The sequence below is a fragment of the Pomacea canaliculata genome, linkage group LG10 (assembly GCF_003073045.1).
Source record: "Pomacea canaliculata isolate SZHN2017 linkage group LG10, ASM307304v1, whole genome shotgun sequence".
NCBI classification, from domain to species: Eukaryota; Metazoa; Mollusca; class Gastropoda; order Architaenioglossa; family Ampullariidae; genus Pomacea; species Pomacea canaliculata.
This window is the reverse complement of record NC_037599.1, coordinates 631190-651548: the sequence shown is the minus strand read 5'-3', so window position 1 is coordinate 651548 and position 20359 is coordinate 631190. Positions and strand designations below refer to the sequence as shown.

Sequence of the window (20359 nt, the reverse complement as noted above, 5' to 3'; positions counted from 1 at the left end):
ACCCTGCACGACATCCTGTCCTTGTGGCTTCAAGGTACCTTGGAGGTGGTCCTCCTCCCCTAACCACCGGTACCAGTCGTACTGAATACAAGGCTACCTACTCCACTCCACCTGTTGGCCCACAAAACTGCTCCTCCCCCCCCCGCCCCCACAGCCGTTGTGTGTAGGGGGCGCTCATGCAACAGTCATGGCTGTCACAACACCTGGCGAGATAAAGGCAGGTGTTGTCAAGGCATCAGAACAATCCAGTGTTGGAGGCCATCAGCAGGATACAGGGTATCTTGAGAACAATCCAGTGTTGGAGGACATCAGCAGGATACAGGGTATCTTGAGAACAATCCAGTGTTGGAGGCCATCAGCAGGATACAGGGTATCTTGAGAACAATCCAGTGTTGGAGGACATCAGCAGGATACAGGGTATCTTGAGAACAATCCAGTGTTGGAGGATATCAGCAGGATACAGGGTATCTTGAGAACAATCCAGTGTTGGAGGACATCAGCAGGATACAGGGTATCTTGAGAACAATCCAGTGTTGGAGGATATCAGCAGGATACAGGGTATCACACACACACTCACAGTGCCAGTGCCAGTCGGTGACCACACCAACATCGCTAGTTTTCAGCTCCACGTATCTCATGGACACCAGCAAACAAAATATCAAGTTTAAAAGACAACAAACAACAACCTTGATGTTGTCACGTGTTGAGGTATGTGTGTGTTGAGTGTGACGGGGAGAATACTGTGTATTTTGTGAGGGTACCCGGTACCCGGCACGACAGCCGGCAGGCCACGTGGTGTAACGTGTGTTGATGGTGGGGTCGGTGTTTGTGCTGGCGGTCACAAACTGTCACGTGGATATTGATGTTTACATGTTGAATGGCGTCAGTAAACACTGGAGGACATGGCGACGTGTTTGACTGACACGTAACCACAACTGACATTTATATTGGTCCGTGACGTCACAGTTCTACAGCACAATAAACGATGACGCAAAATATTTGAAATGACGTAACTGGGACCACGTGCACCAGACCACGTGACAGCCTCAAACATGGCGGACAATCAAGAGTTCTAGCCACCACTCAAACACAAACATCTCCAAAACTAATGAAGACACAGACTCAGTCTTTCTTTTACATATATTTATTTTCTTGCACTTTCATGCCATCATACAAATATTCAATTAACAAAAACTTAATTGCGTGCCGGCAGCTAATATAAGCGTTGTGATGAGCTTTGTGTCTACATTAAAGCAGTTAAAAAAAGGAGGGACAAAACATCTCCCTCCTTCTTGCTTTTTACTTGCGGCACCGTGGTCGCTGTGGTCGCTGCCCACCCTAGTCTCCTCCCAGTTCTGTGCCAGACCTCTGGGGTAGTCATGGCGGTCTGGCAACAGTCGGCGATAGAGGCGTGTGTAGTTCACTGTGTAGAGTACCCCCCAACACAGCCGGGTGGGCTGACTTTAACGTGGGTGAGGTGGATGGTCCACAGCCAGCGACTAGCTGCAGGCTAGCATCAGCTGACCCTGACACGAGTGTCTTGTAGCCTGACTGCTAGCAAGTCCATCTGATCCTGACACTAATGCTTCTTGGAGTGAGGACTCCCTGCAATGTGTGTGTGTGTGCACGCGCGTGCGTGTCGCCAGCGCAAACATCTCAAACTATCTCATCAGCACAAACTGCAGCAAAGAAAGTATGTCACAAGCACAAACACAACAGTCAAAAGGTGTGACGTATGCTGTCAGCTGAAAGACAGCAAACAAACATTGTCAATTATTCCATCTGTCTATCCTGCAGCAGTCACACAAGTGCTAGACTGAGTGCACATCCCTGTCGTGGGGTCAGCGGGTCAGCCAGTCTGTACAGGTCTCCACGTGGCCGCAGAGTCTAAGCGTCTCACACAGCAATGTATCGTAGTCTCTGGAAGCTTTCTACACACACACACACACAAACACACACACACACACACACACAAACACACACACTGACAACAATCCATCTCAATCTCTGGAAGCTTTCTACATGCACACACACACACACACTGACAGCACTACATCTCAATCTCTGCAAGTCTGGCCAGTAGGCGGCGCTGGCCAGTCCCAGAGCGAGGGGAGACAAGCCAAAACTGTCCTTGACTTTGTAGTACGTAACACCATTCACGTCACGTGACTGGGGTCTGCGGAGATGGTTTTATGAGAGCCAGAGGAGATGCAAACCCTCTGCCTGTGCGGTGACACTGTCGGTGACACCCAATGCCAGGTGCTGGTGACACCCATGCCAGGTGCTGGTGACACCAACTGCCAGGTGTCGGCCTCACAGACGCTGGAGAAACTGCTGGACGCTTACGAACTCCTGACAACAAAAGCAACCAGCACCACGTGAACAATGGACCAATGAAATTCACCCACCAATCGCTCTGACCTCATTCTCACTAGGACGTCATTCTCGCTGTGACAGTCGTCTATGACGTCACTCTCACTAGGACGTCATTCTCGCTGTGACAGTCGTCTATGACGTCACTCGCACGAGGACACTTGTCATTCTCACTGTGACAGTCCTCTATGACGTCACTCGCACGAGGACACTAGTCATTCTCGCTGTGACAGTTGTCTATGACGTCACTCTCACGAGGACACTTGTCATTCTCGCTGTGACAGTTGTCTATGACGTCACTCTCAAGAGGACACTTGTCATTCTCACTGTGACAGTCCTCTATGACGTCACTCGCACGAGGACACTAGTCATTCTCGCTGTGACAGTTGTCCATGAGGTCACTCTCACTAGGGTCCCTGTCGTCAGTGTCACTGCCATCTGTACATGAAGTGTAACACCTAGGAGGTGAGTGACGCTCAACTCACAGCGGTGTTGGTGAAAAGGAAGGAGCGGGAGACGTACAGCTTTCTCTGCACCTTGTCATACCGCCACAGGTGAATGACTTTACCTGCACAGACAGACGTCATGCTGCACTAGACGCCAACGTGACAACATGCTATACAACGCGATGACGTCATACCAACAGACACACGAGGGGCGTCAGGGCCAAGCGAGTGTCTGCAGATAGCCAGGATGACAAACACAGTAGTCAGGTGACGAATAGGATTGTCAGGAGACAATCATTTTGCCCCGAGATCGACAAACACAATCGCTAGGAGACAGCGCAGTCAATAAGTACGTCAGGAGACAAACAGTTGCTAGGAGAGACACTGTGGTCACGAAACATCTCAGGAGACAAACGCCAGGGCCTGTCATCCACGAGCGCTACACACGATTGTCATTTGTCAGGCGACAAACGCGGTGACCAGGGGTGAGACACAAAGCAGGCGAGTACACCCGGGGTAGGCCTACCTGGCGCGGTGCGCGAGTACCTGCCGGACAGGTCTGCGACAAAGAAGCTGCCATCCTGACACGTGATCTGCTCCACCTTGGCCACGCCCACCATCATGTCCTCGCTGACGGGGCGGAAGAGCGTTTTGTCGGCACTGCGCCACTCCTCCGTGTCGAAGACGCCGCTGCCCTTGTGGATGGTGAAGAACTGGCGGCTGAGCACTGCAACGGCGATAACAGCGTCAACCTCTCACATCGACATGGTCGTCAGGGTCAAGCAATGACCTACTGCTTAGGCAGCAAGGCAAACGTGTACTATACAGGTCATCTACAACTAGTCTGTATCATACCGCTGATAAGTCATCTACAGCCCGTGTGTGTACTCTACAGGTCATCTACAGCCCGGGTGTGTACTCTACAGGTCATCTACAACGTGTCTGTATCACACCGCTGATAAGTCATCTACAAGACACACAGCTATATGTAGGACAGCACCTGAGAGTTTGCTGCTGGGCGAATCCTCTGACTGCAATTCATCTGACATCCTCCGACGTTTGCACCTGGCGGTAGGCAGTGCCTCCATGAACTCCATACCTGAAACACACAGGTAGACAGACGTGTACGTCAGCTTGCCAGTCAAGGCAGTCAGTACCTGCAGTCTTTACAGTCCACACTAGCAGTCAGCACAGTCCGCACTAGCAGTCAGCACTAGAGACAGCACAGTCAGCTCTAGCAGTCAGCACTAGAGACAGCACAGTCCGCACTAGCAGTCCGCACTAGCAGTCAGCTAGAGACAGCACACTAAAGGCTTGCTGCACCTCACCGTGTCTTGCAGCACTGACTGCCGGCATAAACAAGTGTGTGTGTGGTTCTTAACGACCCTTGACCCCTACAACATGCTAATGAAGGCTGGTAAATCACAGACCACGTGATGCACATCTTTACCACACATGCCAGCAGTGAGTCAGGGTTACAGTCTGCCCGTCATTGACTCCAAACTTGGACAAGTGGCAACTTGGCAATAACTGTCACAACTCCTCCCTCTGCCTCTCTCTCTTCCCCTCCTCCTCCTTTCTCTCTCTTCCCCTCCTCCTCCTTTCAGTCTCACACACAGGCAGACAGCAATGAAGTCGGGCAGGGGACACAACTCTTGCTAAACCTGCACCGCAAGTACTGAAGGTTGTAGCCCTTGATGTTGTCATTGTTAACAGGGGTTGTTAGTACACTGCTAATGTTAGTATCATTGTTAACAAGAGTTGTTAGTACACTGCTAATGTTAGTATCATTGTTAACAAGAGTTGTTAGTACACTGCTAATGTTAGTATCATTGTTAACAAGAGCTGTTAGTATATTGCTAATGTTAGTATCATTGTTAACAAGAGCTGTTAGCACACTGCTAATGTTAGTATCATTGTTAACAAGAGTTGTTAGTACACTGCTAATGTTAGTATCATTGTTAACAAGAGTTGTTAGTACACTGCTAATGTTAGTATCATTGTTAACAAGAGTTGTTAGTACACTGCTAATGTTAGTATCATTGTTACCAAGAGTTGTTAGTACACTGCTAATGTTAGTGTTAGCAAAAGTATCATTGTTAACAAGAGTTGTTAGTACACTGCTAATGTAGTATCATTGTTAACAAGAGTTGTTAGCACTGCTAATGTTAGTATCGTAGTTAACAGGGGTTGTTAGCATACTGCTAATGTTAGTATCAATGTTAACATGGGTTGTTAGCATACTGCTAATGTTAGTATCAATGTTAACAGGGGTTGTTAGCATACTGCTAATGTTAGTATCATTGTTAAACAAGAGTTGTTAGTACACTGCTAATGTTAGTATCATTGTTAACAAGAGTTGTTAGTACACTGCTAATGTTAGTATCATTGTTAACAAGAGTTGTTAGTACACTGCTAATGTTAGTATCATTGTTAACAAGAGTTGTTAGTACACTGCTAATGTTAGTATCATTGTTAACAAGAGTTGTTAGTACACTGCTAATGTTAGTATCATTGTTAACAGAGTCTAATGTTAGTATCATTGTTAACAAGAGTTGTTAGTACACTGCTAATGTTAGTATCATTGTTACCAAGAGTTGTTAGTACACTGCTAATGTTAGTATCATTGTTAACAAGAGTTGTTAGTACACTGCTAATGTTAGTATCATTGTTAACAAGAGTTGTTAGTACACTGCTATGTTAGTATCATTGTTAACAAGAGTTGTTAGTACACTGCTAATGTTAGTATCATTGTTAACAAGAGTTGTTAGTACACTGCTAATGTTAGTATCATTTGTTAAGAGTTGTTAGTACACTGCTAATGTTAGTATCATTGTTAACAGAGTTGTTAGTACACTGCTAATGTTAGTATCATTGTTAACAAGAGTTGTTAGTACACTGCTAATGTTAGTATCATTGTTTAACAAGAGTTGTTAGTACACTGCTAATGTTAGTATCATTGTTACAAGAGTTGCTGCTAATGTTAGTATCATTGTTAACAAGAGTTGTTAGTACACTGCTAATGTTAGTATCATTGTTAACAAGAGTTGTTAGTACACTGCTAATGTTAGTATCATTGTTAACAAGAGTTGTTAGTACACTGCTAATGTTAGTATCATTGTTACACACTGCTAATGTTAGTATCATTGTTAACAAGAGTTGTTAGTACACTGCTAATGTTAGTATCATTGTTAACAAGAGTTGTTAGTACACTGCTAATGTTAGTAATCATTGTTAACAAGAGTTGTTAACACTGCTAATGTTAGTATCATTGTTAACAAGAGTTGTTAGTACACTGCTAATGTTAGTATCATTGTTAACAAGAGTTGTTAGTACACTGCTAATGTTAGTATCATTGTTAACAAGAGTTGTTAGTACACTGCTAATGTTAGTATCATTGTTAACAAGAGTTGTTAGTACACTGCTAATGTTAGTATCATTGTTAACAAGAGTTGTTAGTACACTGCTAATGTTAGCATCAATGTTAACAAGAGTTGTTAGTATACTGCTACTATCTAGTTATTTGTCACGTCTGGTGCTGAGGGAGCCAACTGCCTTCCACTTCCGCTGCCTGTACTACTGTGACTCACTAGTCGGTGTGCACCCCTCACTGACTGGCTAGCTACCTGTAGAGTGGTTCTCGGTGTGCACCCCTCACTCACGTTGCTACAGTAGTATACCAACATGGCCGCCACAACACTATACTATCACGGTGCTACAGTAGTATACCAACATGGCCGCCACAACAATATACCATCACGGTGCTACAGTAGTATACCAACATGGCCGCCACAACAATATACTATCACGGTGCTACAGTAGTATACCAACATGGCCGCCACAGCTGGCGCCCCCAAGGGCCCGGCTTCTAGTGCCGGGGGCGAACACCCAGCCTTTCTCTGGCTGGGTGACAAAGCTGGCCCACCCCTTTTCCTCAGGCTTTTCTTTTTCTTGCTTCATTGGCCCTTTCATCTCTATTCTTTTTCAAAGTAAACATCTCCCTCATATACTACCGTTTTACCTTTCCTTTCTTCTGACTTCACCGGTCCTTCTTCTGTTTTTCCTTCTCCCATTACATCTTTCTTCGAACATCATTTCCTGTCTGCGGCCTTCTTTAGGTCCCCTGCGTTTGCCGTGCAGGGCGACCCGTGTCGGGGGAGAATGGGATCCTGGAGGTTGAGGTCCCTGATGGGTTACGGCTCATCATACCAACACACCTCTTTGGCCCGGACTTCCCCTAGACGGGGGGTTGGTGTGGCCCACACCAATCAAGCGGCTGGTCGTGAATTGCCCTAGCTTTGCTAGAAGGCTGCGGCCGGGGTCAATCTGGTCTTGCTTCTGGAAGGCCAGAGTATATTCCTTGTGTAGCCCTGGTGTGACCCTGCTGGAAATACCCAAGTGGTACCGCTCGGTCGCATCCCCTAGTTGGACTCCGTGGTGGGTGGGGAGCACAAGGAACGAAACGTTAATCTTTTTATCATGGCCAAAAAATTATCTAACCTGGGGAAACGCATACGTGAAGATGATTCCTCTGATAGTGAAGAGGAAGTGAGAGAAAGTATTGAGGGGGCCTGGCCCCGTTTTTTGGTGGTAGAAGGCGCAGAGCAGGACCGACCTCTCTCGTCTCTATCACCTTTTGCCATAGCGAAAGGTTTTAAAAACATTTCCAACAATTTTTCTACTGTAAGACGTTTGCGCTCTGGACAATTCCTTGTTCAGTGCGCAAATAAAAAAGCTTCTGAAGCCCTACGCCGATGGGACGGTAAACAGTTCGTCGATCGCCCCATAAAAGTTACATCACATCGATCCCTCAACTCTTCGAAAGGGGTCATTCGTTGCCCAGACCTTGCTGGGATGACTGAGACTGATATCAGGTCAGAATTGGCATCTCAGGGGGTCTCAGCAGTACAACGAGTCACACTAAAGAGGGACGGGAAATCTATTCCCACAAACACCTTATTTCTAACCTTCTGTCTACCCAAAATACCCGACTTCATTGAAGTCGGGTACTTACGGGTAAAAGTTTCAATCTTCATTCCATCTCCCTTGCGCTGTTTCAACTGCCAGCGTTATGGTCATGGGGCGAGCTTCTGCAGGTCCCAGGCCCGCTGCTTTCGCTGCGGCGGTACCGGCCATGCGGCAGCTGATTGCTCTTCAAGCGCAAAATGTGCAAACTGTGATGGAGCACACGTCGCATCATCTAAAGACTGCCCGAAGTGGAAGGAAGAGGCAGCCATTCAACGCGTACGTGCGGAATCAGGCGTATCGTACGCTGAGGCTCGCCGTCGCGTAGTGGGTGGCTCCTCAGGAACACCATCTACTTCGAATTCCATATCTTATTCAGCAGCAGTCATAAAGCGACCTTCCACCTCTGTGTCCATACAGACTGACATGACTTGGGTCTCCTCAGAAGGCCCTGTTCCTATAACTCAATCTATGCCGCCTCCTCCTCCTCCTCCTCCTGCAAGTTGTGGTGGCGCCCAGTCAACACAGAAAACTCAAGCATCCCAAGCTACACAAGCATCACAGTCAAAGCCTTCCACCTCACCAACCAGAAACACCGCCAGACAGCAAACGCGCAATTCAAAACAACCAAAAAACAAGAATATCACACCACAGACAGACAAGAATACCAAAACAAAACAAAAATCACCTGAAAAATCCACTACACCCGGGACCACCACAGCAGCACCTATACCAGTTCTTAATCGCTTCACTCCACTTGGCGAGCAGGGGATGGATATGGATGAGCGACGCTTAATGTCGCCTTCTCCTTCCCGCCGTCCCCTGCCCTCTCCTGGATCTTCTCCTTCAGTTACTATGGGGCGATCTACGTCCCTTCCTCACAGATAACACATGTCTATAATCCTTCAATGGAACTGTCGAGGAATCCGAGCAAACTTTGAAGAACTCCGATGCCTAACATCTCGCTTTTCTCTTGATGTAATAGCTCTGCAAGAGACTCATCTTCTTCATACAAACTCTTTTTCCTTCAAAGGCTATCGAGTTCTACGTCAAGACTCTCCAAATGACGTACCTTCAGGAGGGACTGCTCTTTTTATTCGTTCAAACCTTTTATTTAGCCAGGTTCCACTCAATACTAATCTTCAAGCTGTTGCTGCCCGAGTTTCTCTGGGCAAAACTATCACTATATGCAGTCTTTATCTACCTCCATCAGCTCGGATATCCCGACAGGACCTTGAGAGTCTTTTAACCCAACTTCCTACTCCCGTCCTTCTTTTGGGTGACTTTAATGGACACCACCCCATGTGGGGCGGGGCCTCGACTGACACCAGAGGAGAGTTGTTGGGATCATTTTTTATGGAAAATGATCTCTGTATTCTGAATGACGGTTCAAACACCTTTTGCCGTCCACACAACAGCACAGAGTCAGCTATTGATTTGTCAGTGGTCAGCCCAGCACTTTTATTAGATTTTAACTGGGCTGTACATGATGACCTGTGTGGCAGCGATCATTTTCCCCTTGTTTTACATTTTACAAATGGTCTGGAGCGGGACGATAACCTTCACAAAGGTGGGTGGAATTTAACTAAGGCAGACTGGCTTGAATTTCAGACCCTCTGCTCCACCCACCTTACCAGAAACCCGTTTTTTAATTTTGAGATTGAAGACATTAGAAAAGACCCGATGTTACACCCTGCTAAAGTTTTCACTACAAGTTTAAATAAAATTGCATCAGAAACGATTCCGGTACTAAGGCACCGTAATAACCGACCAAGGGTGCCTTGGTTTTCAGAGGAGTGTAGGGTAGCTCAGCGCGCGCGGAAAAAAGCCCAGCGTCTTGCCTTCCGTCAACCCACTCCTGAAAATGTAATAAATTTTAAACGTACCCGAGCTCATACCCGTTATATTTTTAAACAGGCAAGGAAACTTGCGTGGCAGAGATTTGTGTCCTCATTATCCTCCCGTACCACTTCTCAAGCGGTGTGGGCGGCCATAAGGAAGATAAAGGGAAGATTTCAGGCTGAATCAATAGGCCATCTGCGGGTTGGAGACTCTATTCTCACAGAGGTACAGGATGTCGCAAATTCCTTAGCATCCACCTTTGCTCATAATTCTTCCTCTTCACACTACTCTTCAGATTTTCAACGCGTAAAATCTGTACAAGAATCTTCGGGTTGTGACTTTTCTTCAGACAACTCCGAAAAGTACAACCTACCTTTTTCTCTTTCTGAACTACAACAGGCCCTTCAAAAGAGCAAGGATTCTGCACCGGGTCCTGACAATATTTCCTATCAGCTACTAAAACATCTCCCACAGTCTTCTCTCCTTCTCCTTCTAGATATCTTCAACTTTATTTGGGTATCCGGCTGTTTTCCCCCTCGTGGAGAGAGGCAGTAGTTATACCCCATTCCAAAACCTGGTAAGGATACCTCTGATCCAAATTCTTACCGCCCTATCGCTCTCACTAGTTGTCTATGTAAACTCTAGAACGTATGGTAAATGCTCGCCTTACCTGGTACCTCGAATCTCAGAGTCTTCTCTCCAACCTGCAGTGTGGCTTCAGAAAACGCCGCAGCACCCTGGACCATTTGGTCCGTTTTTGAAACCTTTGTCAGGGACGCTTTTGTCGGCAAAGAACATGTTCTAGGGTGTTTTTTTGATTTAGAGAAGGCATACGATACTACCTGGAAGCGGGTATTCTGTTAGACCTCCATGCCCTGGCTTCCGGGGTCGTATGCCACTCTTCATTGAGAATTTCTTTCAAACCGCCATTTTCAAGTCAGAGTAGGGTCTATACTGTCTGATCCTCAGGAACAGGAAATGGGCGTCCCTCAGGGCAGCATTCTTTCTCCAACTCTTTTCAACATCAAAATCGACTCAATCTTGAAATCAGTCTGTCCAGGTTTAGAGGCCTCTTTGTATGTAGATGACTTTGCTATCTGCATACGAGGCCGCTCCCTTCCATGCCTCGAAACGCCGGCTTCAGCTGTGTGTAATGCAGTACAAAAGTGGGTGACAGAAACGGCTTCAATTTCTCTCCTACGAAGTCAGTATGCATCCACTTTTGCAAACTGAGAGGTATGTTTCCAAACCCTGTTATCACTGTCAAAGGCACGATACTCAAGGTGGTCCAAGAGGTTAAATTTCTTGGGGTCATCTTTGACCGTAAACTGTCTTTTCTACCTCATATCAAATCTCTACGCCTATCTTGTCAGAAAGCCTTGGACATTCTTAGAGTAGTTGGCCATGTCAGCTGGGGAGCGGATCGCACGGTTCTGCTACGTCTCTACCGTGCCCTGATCCGCTCAAAGCTAGACTACGGATCCATTATCTATGGCTCTGCTCGAGAGTCCTACCTTAAAATTCTTGATCCAATTCATCATCAAGGGCTCCGCATCTGTCTGGGTGCCTTTCGCACCACTCCTGTACAAAGTTTGTACGCAGAAGCTGGTGAGCCTCCACTTTCTCTCCGTCGTTTGAAACTCATGCTATCGTATGCCTGTCGCTTAAAATCCCATCCTGGGAATCCTGCGTATCGTGCTGTCTTCAGACCTCAGCGTGCTGCCCTGTATGCCATTCGTACCAAGGAGCAAAAGCCTCTTTCACTCCGAGTAGCACCTCATCTTCAAGCTGCCGGAGTAGATATCAAGCAGGTAGAACCTTTACCTCCACAAACAACTCCTCCTTGGACTCTTCCTGTTCCTGAGATTCGCTTTGATCTTACAACTTTCAAAAAAGGGGACACTAGTGACCCCATCTATCTTCAACACTTTCGTAAACTTATTTCTGATTATCCTCAATTCTGTTCAATCTATACAGATGGCTCCAAAATCCCAAGTGGTGGCCCAGTCGCTGCGGCTGCAGTTCCATCCTGCCAACCACAACGGGCTGCTTCAGTCCGATTGGCAGACGAAAGTTCTATCTTTACAGCAGAACTTTATGCTATCACACTTGCCTTGCAGCATGCTCACCGCTCTTCGGAGCACAACTTTCTGATAATCTCAGACTCTCTTTCTGCTCTCCAAGCTCTTATTTCAAATGAATCTGATCACCCCCTTGTGGTCAAGATTCATAAAATTCATGCAGCACTTATCGAACGAAACAAGGACATTGTCTTTATCTGGGCCCCTGGCCATTCTGGCATTCCAGGCAATGTTCGAGCAGACCAGGCTGCTAAGGCTGCATGTCAGTCCCCTGGTAAAATACAGTTCCTTATTTCATCTGACTGTAAAACTGTACTTACAACCTACATACTGACTTTATGGCAAAACCTCTGGAACACCCTCTGTCAGAATAAATTATTCGCCACTCTTCCCTGTCTTTCTGACCGCCCACCTTTGTGCCATACCACAAGGCGGGAGGAGGTAGTCCTAACAAGACTAAAGACAGGACACACATATGCCACGCAAGGATACCTCTTGCGAGGGGAACAACCACCAGGTTGCCCCTGGTGTGGGGGACATCTTGACGTAGTACACTTTCTCATGAACTGTCCGGGGCTTCAGACCATTCGTCAAAAATTTTATACAGTGGATTCATTGTATGTTTTATTTAGGTCCATCCCATCGGCAGCTATTTTTGGTTTTTTAAAAAGAATAGGACTTTTACACCAAATCTAAGTCTAATATATCTTATGTAATTTCTGTTTTGTTGGCGGCCTTTTTGGGCTCCACCACCCATTTTACACCATATTTGTTTCTTTAACATCTAGTTAACTTATTACCGTGGTCTGATTTTAAGTTAAATAACTGGAGAAAATTTACCCTGAAACTTTTAAACATAAAAACTTTTTTATTGCCATGATATAGCCTTAGTTGCTGGCATGGCATAAAACACCAATAAACAACAACAGCCACAGCTGGCGACAACATGGCTGGGGAAAGGTAGCAATGCCCACATTGGGGGCGGAGTCAGGCGGCAGTTTGTGTCCGCGTGCGAGAAGGTGTTACAGGTGATCATCACGACTTTAATACGAGTGGGAAGACGTAACGCCGTGACGTGCAGTTAAACGACAGTTAGCTCGTGACATAACCAGCCTCCCTGAGGTGACGTGCCAGCAAAGTGACCTCGATGTCAGAGTACGAGTGGAGACAGTGTAGCGAGTTGATGTCACAGGTGGGTCACTGTGTGAGGAAGCAGCTACAATGTCGGTGCACCAAGACACACGGCAACGAGACGACGATCCGTTCAAATTAAGTGACGTAACACAGGTCACCACGGAGATCAAACACAATCCTACACACTCTGACCAATGCACATGTTCCTACAAACACACTCGCACACACACTCTAAAACACGCAAGGAGCGGGGTGGGGAGAATACCTTTAAAACAACCGGAATGCACCCAATCCCTTTTCAGCACCAAGTACAAAAAGAAAACAAAAAAAAAAATTCGCAGCACCAAGCACCTCGAACACCGGGTGTCTGACCCTGTGAAACTGATAAATAAACATAAGGTCGTCTGCGAATATACAACTCACCAGAAAGAAAGTGCTGACTGGCACTGTCACCTTATGCTCTTGTCTGTTCCCTTGTTTGTTGACCTCTGCCGCTGCGCAAACACCAATACCAGCATCAGCACCAGCACCAGCATCAGTTCCAGCTCCAAGTCTGACCTTTGCCCCACACTGAAGAAGGTGAGTCCAGAAAACTGTGACTGGACGACTTGAGGTAAAGGCCGGTGAGACGGTGAGCTTCTGAGTTGGCTGACTCCTCGAGCCCCAACTATCACCCACAAAAGTTTCCTGTCACGAATGTGAAAGATGTAAGGGGGGTGGTGGGGGTTGGGAAAAGTGTGGGTGGTGCCTCGGGTGACACGCTACAACGGGCCGCAGCTTTACAGGTGAAGTAATAAAGATGATGAATAAATCACATTAAACAAACCGTGCTCAATGGCTATTCCGCCTTACCAAAAGCCAACTGTTGCCAACGCCTCCATAAAATAAATGTAAAGTTCCACACTATAGATCTCTCTTTCTCTAGGCGCGTGCGCGCGCACACACACACACATTCATACAAACATGTAACACACGCACACACACACACATTCATACAAACATGTAACACACACACACTAAGTTGTGAAAACCAGGTCCTGGCAGGCCGAAGAAAGAGAAGATAAGCAAGTTGGCCATAATTAGCCTGATGATCGCTTGACGCCCAACACGTCACTACAGACTTCGACGTCACATCTGACAAGCTATAATACACGTCACCGCTGATCCCGACCAGTGGACGGAGACGGCTGGTCACTTTTGATCCCTCTTCATCACCTTACTATTTTAGAAACCAAAAGAAAGCCAGTTCGACCAGGCCAATCGGCCACGACCACTCTCAAGATTGAATCAGACCCTATAATTGTATTTAAGGAAATCGTCCACGGGAGCTCAAACCACGAGAACTAAGCGTTGGTCTCTGCAGACGTCAGTCCACCTGTACACGTCGATCCGTGGTGACAGCGGTACAGTACACCCAGACGTATACATGTGCTATCGTTACGCTGTCCATGTGCTCTCACCCACCTCCAACGACCAGTCGTGGGATCAGTGAATGAATGAGATGTGCGATGTGAATCTCCCATATGAAATATACATAACACTAGAAACGTTGCAACGAAAGACAGCATAGGTCTGCATGCTTTGTACGTTAACTGCGATAACTTGCATAATGCGACTTCTATTTATCTATTGCTTCAGGTTTCTGATAGTCAGATAGATAACATTTGAATTAACTAACACGGCTTCGTGGTTCTATACATCGTTAGCGTGCGAATAAATGAATGCAGTTTTCGCTGAATATTGCTGTCGTATTAGTTACATGTTGCACCAAGCTGTAGCTAGCTATAATACCCTACCGTTCGCAGGCCACCCGGGGTGAGACGCGCGCTGCTCGCTGTCAGGGGCGGCTACTGCAGACGACCAAAGGGCCGTCACTCGCGCCACATGGCCGTCTGCGCTGGAGACAGAGAGAAGGAAGAATGCGCTGAAGAGAACTAGAAAATTGATTCAAAGTGTCGACATCATTTAATGGGCTAAAAGTGTTTAATATGTATAATTGTTTGTTGAGCGTAGGTTTTGATTATTTTGAACTCTGTTGCATTCGATTTATAATGTGTATAGCCGCTTGACTTTGAATTTGACTTGCGGGGTGAAAGGACAGTGAATTTTAAGTTTTTGGTATCTACGTTATATATATATGGAAATATAACATATGGAAATCTAAGGTCAAGCTTTCACCGCCTTTTACATTTCTCATACAGTTATAGAACAAATACCTACTGTTGCTGAGGGGAAGGTTTTCAGTCATTGACCCAAGTGAAGACTAGTGATCAACCTTCTGTTTACCTCATCTCCAGTATCCTAAACTTCTTAGGAGAAGGAGTAGTAGTAAATTTATGTGCACACACACATTGAAAAAAAGGCAACTCATTTTTCTCCAGATTATTTTCCTGATAGTCCATTTGATTTTGTTTTAGCAAAATCCGTGGAAAGGAATCAGTATGTGCAGATGTGAGGAGTGTGCATGCATCTGTTCACTTCTGCCCATTCATGTACATGTGCATGCTTGAATACTTCTCTATAATGCTATGCCTGACAATAATCTTATTTTTTCGTAAACTGTTTTGCAGGTCTAGTTCATAAAAATATGGCAATGGAAGCTAAGTGATAAACTCTAATGTAGCACGGTCTTTATTTGAAAAATGGCTCTTTTATTCACGGAAAGTGCGAGTCTGCTGATGATTTCAAAACTTATTCCACCCATTGGCATCAAATATGGTAGATCATTCTTGGCAGCCAGTCAGTGCCACCGAATGTTTTCCTTGTTGCGGCAGGAGCTGTTTGTGCAGAATACACCTCCTTCTAATAAGTTCAGATGTGCAAGCTATACATTTGCAATTATAAACTATGGTCAACCAGCATTAGTTCCTGACTGTGTTCCCGTCTTGGATCATCCTATTAGATGCTTAAGTAGTCAAACTGGGTTGATACATGGACAGCACAAGGTCAGATTCAGAACGAGAAGAGCTTCAGCTTCATCATCAAGAGAACAAGATAAAGTATATGCAGGTACTGATAATTTTCCTGTACAGGAAACAGAGGACAAAGGCTATTCTGAATATGAGGCTGTCCTACAAAAATCAGACCAATCAAACAAACACTGCTCTGACCCCGAGGCTTTGAGACAGATGCCGCACTTGACAACAAACGTGTTGACAGCCAGTTCCAGTCCTGTCAATGGTGAAGTGCTGGCACATCATAGTGCTGATAGCTCTGTAACACCTGCAGACCAAGAATCTTCAGATTTAGCAGATCTCCCTTCCCCTAAACCTGTACAGCCATCCTACAACCTGGCTACCTATGTCAAGCAGTCAGAAGTTCTGCAGAAGCTGCTGAGCTTTGGTGTTGACCTGTCAGCTGTTGAAAAGATCCCAGAGGCAGCAGACTTCATTGTTCAGGCAAAGTGGGAATCAGATATCCAGCCTCGCCTCCTTTTTCTGCACGACATAGGTGTGGCAGATGTAGACCTGGGCCGTGTCTTGACCAAGAATCCCCTGGCTTTAAAAAAAAGCATTGAGGAAATGCAGGTACTTGCAAAATGTAGCAATGTGCAAGCTTTAAAAGCAGTGAATATTTTACCCTTATTTTATGCTAGTCACCCATTTGATAGAAATGCAAACACGTAAGTGTGTTTGAATTCTTAGAAAGTAAGATCATCAGCAGTTGAATCAGAATGTTTAGTGCAGTACATCATCAGGCTTGTGATTGTTACAGTAGTTTTTAACTTGATGGGCTTCCATGTGCTCAGCATGTATCCTTTAGGATCTGCCAACTTATGCAGTGATGTCAGTGTTCTGCAAAAAACATCCAGGATGTTAGCTCTTTAGTGAGAGAAGAGGTAGAGCTGAAAATAATTGTGTAAAAGAAAGTGTTTCAAGCAGAATTTTATTTTCTTGTGATGAGGCTGATAATGGAGGTAGTTGGGGGCCAGCTTCGTAGGCCCAGATTGCATCTTTAACTATTGTTTATAATAATCAATAAGCCAGCCTCTATATTTGGCCACTTGGTTCTCACATTATTAACACTACAGCATTATCAGGTCTTTGAGGTCAGGGCTCACACCAGCACAACTCTTTGTGGCAGGAGGTGATCAGCTATCTGAAGTCTAAGAAGTTTTTACCTGAAAGCATCAGTCACATTGTGAGCCGAGTTCCCCTTGTTCTCTTGATGTCTGTTGCCATGATGGACAGAAAGCTGGGATTCTTGCAGCAGAGTTTTGGTCTGTCAGGTGAGTGAAAACTAATCTATGTGCGCTTATTCCTAACAAAGGAATGCCAACATGTAATGATATATTGGTATACTTACTGAAGCAGATAATAAACATATTCTTGCTAGTTGCCTCTTGATATAGATGGCCTGCTGGCTGTACACAGAAAAGATCCTAAAATAGAGCATAGCTAGTTAAGCAAAACTTTTGTTTTTACTTAATCAAATCAAATCAGACTTTATTGTCTGTCAAGGAGACCCAAGACAGAAATTTTTCTTTTGCTCACAAGGGCAGGCATACATACTCATACAGACATTTAACACACACAGTTTTTAAACACATTTTATAGGCAAAAATATATTTAATAAATATTTTATATCATATATCACAATATAAATATAAAGCATAATGATATACTCTAGACTAATATGAGATAGGCAAAGGATTAAAACTGAACAACATAACCATTTATATAGAAGAAAAAAATGCCAGAAAGCCAAATAATCTAGAATAGAGCAACACGAGGGACACCAATATAGTTCACCACTATGGTGGACTTGACAGGCTTCCTAGGCACTAATAGCAAGTGACAGCAGCAGAAAGAGAGGGCACCAGCACAATACACCACCAATGCATACTTGGCAGGTCTCACAGATTTAAAAAAAAAAGGAAAAGAGAGCACACAGTTCACCACCAAAACAGACTTGACAAACCTCCTAGACACCAGCAGGAAAAGAGACCACAGACAAGCATAGACAACACTGCGGCGCTGCAAAACGGCGATCCTTTGCCCTCCCTTCACCCACATCCTGCCAAGATCTCCATTTCCCACAGTGCAAAATCGCCCTGAGTTGAAAGCACTTTCCCTCCCAACGACAACAACAATACTATGAAAATGTGGCAGTGTAAGTTCATGCAGCCTTTTGTCATCAGCAAATCCTCAGGAAGGTATCCTTTATCCTCTATTTTCTGATCATGTCTTGGGATTTGAGTTTTCACTCTTGCGATGCCTGTATGCAGAACCAATCGTCGCCGCAACTCATTCATTCCATGTGCCATTCACTTGATAAACTCTACTGGCCATTATCTTGTAATAGGCTGCGTTGGCCTGAGGTCACCAACTGTATCTGCTGTTGTTAGGAATGTGTATGTGTGGGAAAGAGAATGTATGTGTGAGAGACACTATTTCAACATGTACATTTATATTATCTTCTATATCATGTATATATTATTGCTAGTACGAGCACTATCTTGAATTGCCCCTGGAGATCAATAAAGTTGTACTGTAAATAACTATTTTCAGGAGATGAAGTCCGTTCTGTAGCAGCCAGAGGTCCAAAACTAATTGTATGGAAACTTCAAAAGTTAAAGGTACATTTTGCAAGTACTTTTGAGTTGATTCTTCTTTCCTTATGATAACAAGAGAAGTGTAGTGATGTTTTGCAATACATCACTGTATTCTGTTTTCCTTCCCTACCATCATTGGGGACAGTCTGGTGGTGCAACGGTTAGCGCCTGTCACCAATACAGTGAGGGTTGGCTGTCCTAGGTTCAGCTCTTGTCTTGGTCATACTGTTTTTTCTCTGCATATGGCATCTGTTTACAAGTCTGGCATGCCTGCCATGATATAGCCTTAGTTGCTGGCTCGGTGTAAAACACTCATTCAACCCCCTTGCAGTTTCCAATCTTGGCTAACAACATATTTCTTTTGCTGGCTTGGTGTGTGTTTGTATTGCAATTGTGAAGCAAGCTGTTATAAAAGTGCTTCTTCGTTACTGTTATTATTTGTTGAGGTATGATTTTAAATGATTGATTACAAGGCCATAAATTTAGGAACATACTTGATGAAGTCTGACCAGCAAGTTGATCTTATTCGATAGAGTGACAGGTTACCACTTTATATATAAGCACACGCCAGTGATAAACCATGTATTGTGTCAATGTATGTGCTTGTGTCTAAATGATGCAAACTATCTGGCTTGCTTGCTTTACTGTACAAAATTGTATGATAAAACTCTTGTCAGAAATGTCATCCTTGTTAACAGGACACACGCTTCTACATGAAGGAGATGCTTGGTTTCTCTGACATGGATTTAAAGGCCATGCTGCTTGTTGCTCCAAAGGTTTTTTTAACAGGTACTGTATTGTCCTTCTGATGTCATAACCAAGTAGCACGTTTCCAAAGCAGAACTAGGTAGCCTCTGCTTCTCTTATATTTTAACTTGGTTTTTTTTCGAAGTCAGCTAACCAAATTGTAAATATTGTTTAATTTTTTCTATTGTTGTTGGTAGTATTCAAAAGTCACCCATCTGTTATATATTTCAGACAAGTATTCAGATGGGAAAGCGATTTGACTACCTCCACAATGTCATTGGGATTTCCCATGAGCTCATTGTTGCCTGGCCATCAGTGCTCCGAACTAGGCTCCATCTGTTACAGGCACGCCATCGTTTCTTGCTGCATGTGGGTCGAGCTCAGTATGACCCCACAAAAGAGAACTATGTTTCACTAAAGGCTCTAGTATCAGGAAAAGATAGTGAATTCTGTCGCTTGGTAGCCAAGGTTCCCACAGTAGAGTTGAATAACTTTTTGAAGACGATCTAGTTTCAGGCTGTGGGTGGTAAATTATGCTTGGAGTCCTGTTCTTTTGTTAGACAAGTGACAGGAGGTGGAAGATGGATATTATGAGGCCATATGATGATATATAGAATGTCAGCTATTAGCAGAAACAATCTCACATAATGACTTTTGTTTTGTCAAATTCCGGGCCAAATGAACCAGATTATTTGTGTAAGGACTTTTATGAATTATGAAATTTCCTGCAAAGTGAATGCGTTTGTTTCTTGTACAGATTTTGTATTAAAGTAAATATATTTCTAAGAATTTCCGTGTACATTTTCCTGCACGACCATTTTCATATTGTGATATCTAGAATCACTTTACATGTTACTTGTTTGTGTAAAGAATGGTGTCCCTGGTGAAATCTGTCTTTATTTAGTGTATAGTGAATATCAAATCAAATCAAATCAGACTTTATTGTCTGTCGAGGATACCCAAGACAGAAATTTTTCTTTTGCTCACAAGGGCAGGCATACATACTCATACAGACATCTAACGCACACGTAATAACTACTATCTGTTCATCACCTGTAGGCAAACAACATCACAATTGTCATCTATGTCATCTATTGGCCTGTGACAGAAATCCCTGCATTTCATTAATTATTTAGATTGAGTGCAGAGAGCTCGTCTTGTTTGTTCGAAAGGGAGCGCACATTCAACAAGGTGATGGCTGACTTCAGACTGTGTAC

General features: G+C 44.7%; 2 protein-coding genes across 7 annotated transcripts; one reads left to right on the top strand and one right to left on the bottom strand.

Annotated features, from left to right (window-relative positions):
* Window positions 1–1128: 1128 nt before the first annotated feature.
* On the bottom strand, window positions 1129–14689 carry LOC112573939. 4 transcript variants are annotated; one of them, XM_025254646.1, is made up of 6 exons: window positions 14638–14689; window positions 13265–13508; window positions 3820–3918; window positions 3346–3546; window positions 2859–2941; window positions 1129–2352 (listed from the first exon to the last, which is right to left on the bottom strand). In XM_025254646.1, exons 3-6 carry the CDS (start codon window positions 3914–3916, stop codon window positions 2314–2316), a joined length of 420 nt encoding a protein of 139 aa, XP_025110431.1. In that variant the 5' UTR covers window positions 3917–3918; window positions 13265–13508; window positions 14638–14689; the 3' UTR covers window positions 1129–2313. The 4 variants fall into 4 exon arrangements, with proteins under 4 accessions (XP_025110431.1, XP_025110432.1, XP_025110430.1 ...); XM_025254647.1 differs by lacking the exon at window positions 13265–13508 and having other exon boundaries at window positions 14638–14687; XM_025254645.1 differs by lacking the exon at window positions 14638–14689 and having other exon boundaries at window positions 13265–13701.
* On the top strand, window positions 14676–19553 carry LOC112573938 (transcription termination factor 3, mitochondrial-like). 3 transcript variants are annotated; one of them, XM_025254642.1, is made up of 6 exons: window positions 14676–14795; window positions 15412–16368; window positions 16925–17069; window positions 18352–18419; window positions 19094–19184; window positions 19374–19553. In XM_025254642.1, the coding sequence occupies exons 2-6, from the start codon at window positions 15484–15486 to the stop codon at window positions 19400–19402; spliced, it is 1218 nt and encodes a 405-aa protein (XP_025110427.1). In that variant the 5' UTR covers window positions 14676–14795; window positions 15412–15483; the 3' UTR covers window positions 19403–19553. The 3 variants fall into 3 exon arrangements, with proteins under 3 accessions (XP_025110427.1, XP_025110425.1, XP_025110428.1); XM_025254640.1 differs by having other exon boundaries at window positions 14705–14850; XM_025254643.1 differs by having other exon boundaries at window positions 14711–14820.
* The last annotated feature ends 806 nt before the right edge of the window (window positions 19554–20359 follow it).

Excerpts from the sequence above, each read along its gene's own strand:
- LOC112573939 (XM_025254644.1), bottom strand. The coding sequence starts at position 4,175 with ATGCCGGCAGTCAGTGCTGCAAGACACG. Across the intron at positions 3,919-4,147 it reads AGTCAGTGCTGCAAGACACG|GTATGGAGTTCATGGAGGCA; the intron begins GTGAGGTGCAGC and ends TGTGTGTTTCAG. Across the intron at positions 2,942-3,345 it reads GTACTCGCGCACCGCGCCAG|GTAAAGTCATTCACCTGTGG; the intron begins GTAGGCCTACCC and ends CTGTCTGTGCAG.
- LOC112573938 (XM_025254642.1), top strand. The coding sequence starts at position 15,484 with ATGGCTCTTTTATTCACGGAAAGTGCGAGTCTGCTGATGATTTCAAAA. Across the intron at positions 17,070-18,351 it reads GCAGAGTTTTGGTCTGTCAG|GAGATGAAGTCCGTTCTGTA; the intron begins GTGAGTGAAAAC and ends AACTATTTTCAG. Across the intron at positions 19,185-19,373 it reads TCCAAAGGTTTTTTTAACAG|ACAAGTATTCAGATGGGAAA; the intron begins GTACTGTATTGT and ends TATATATTTCAG.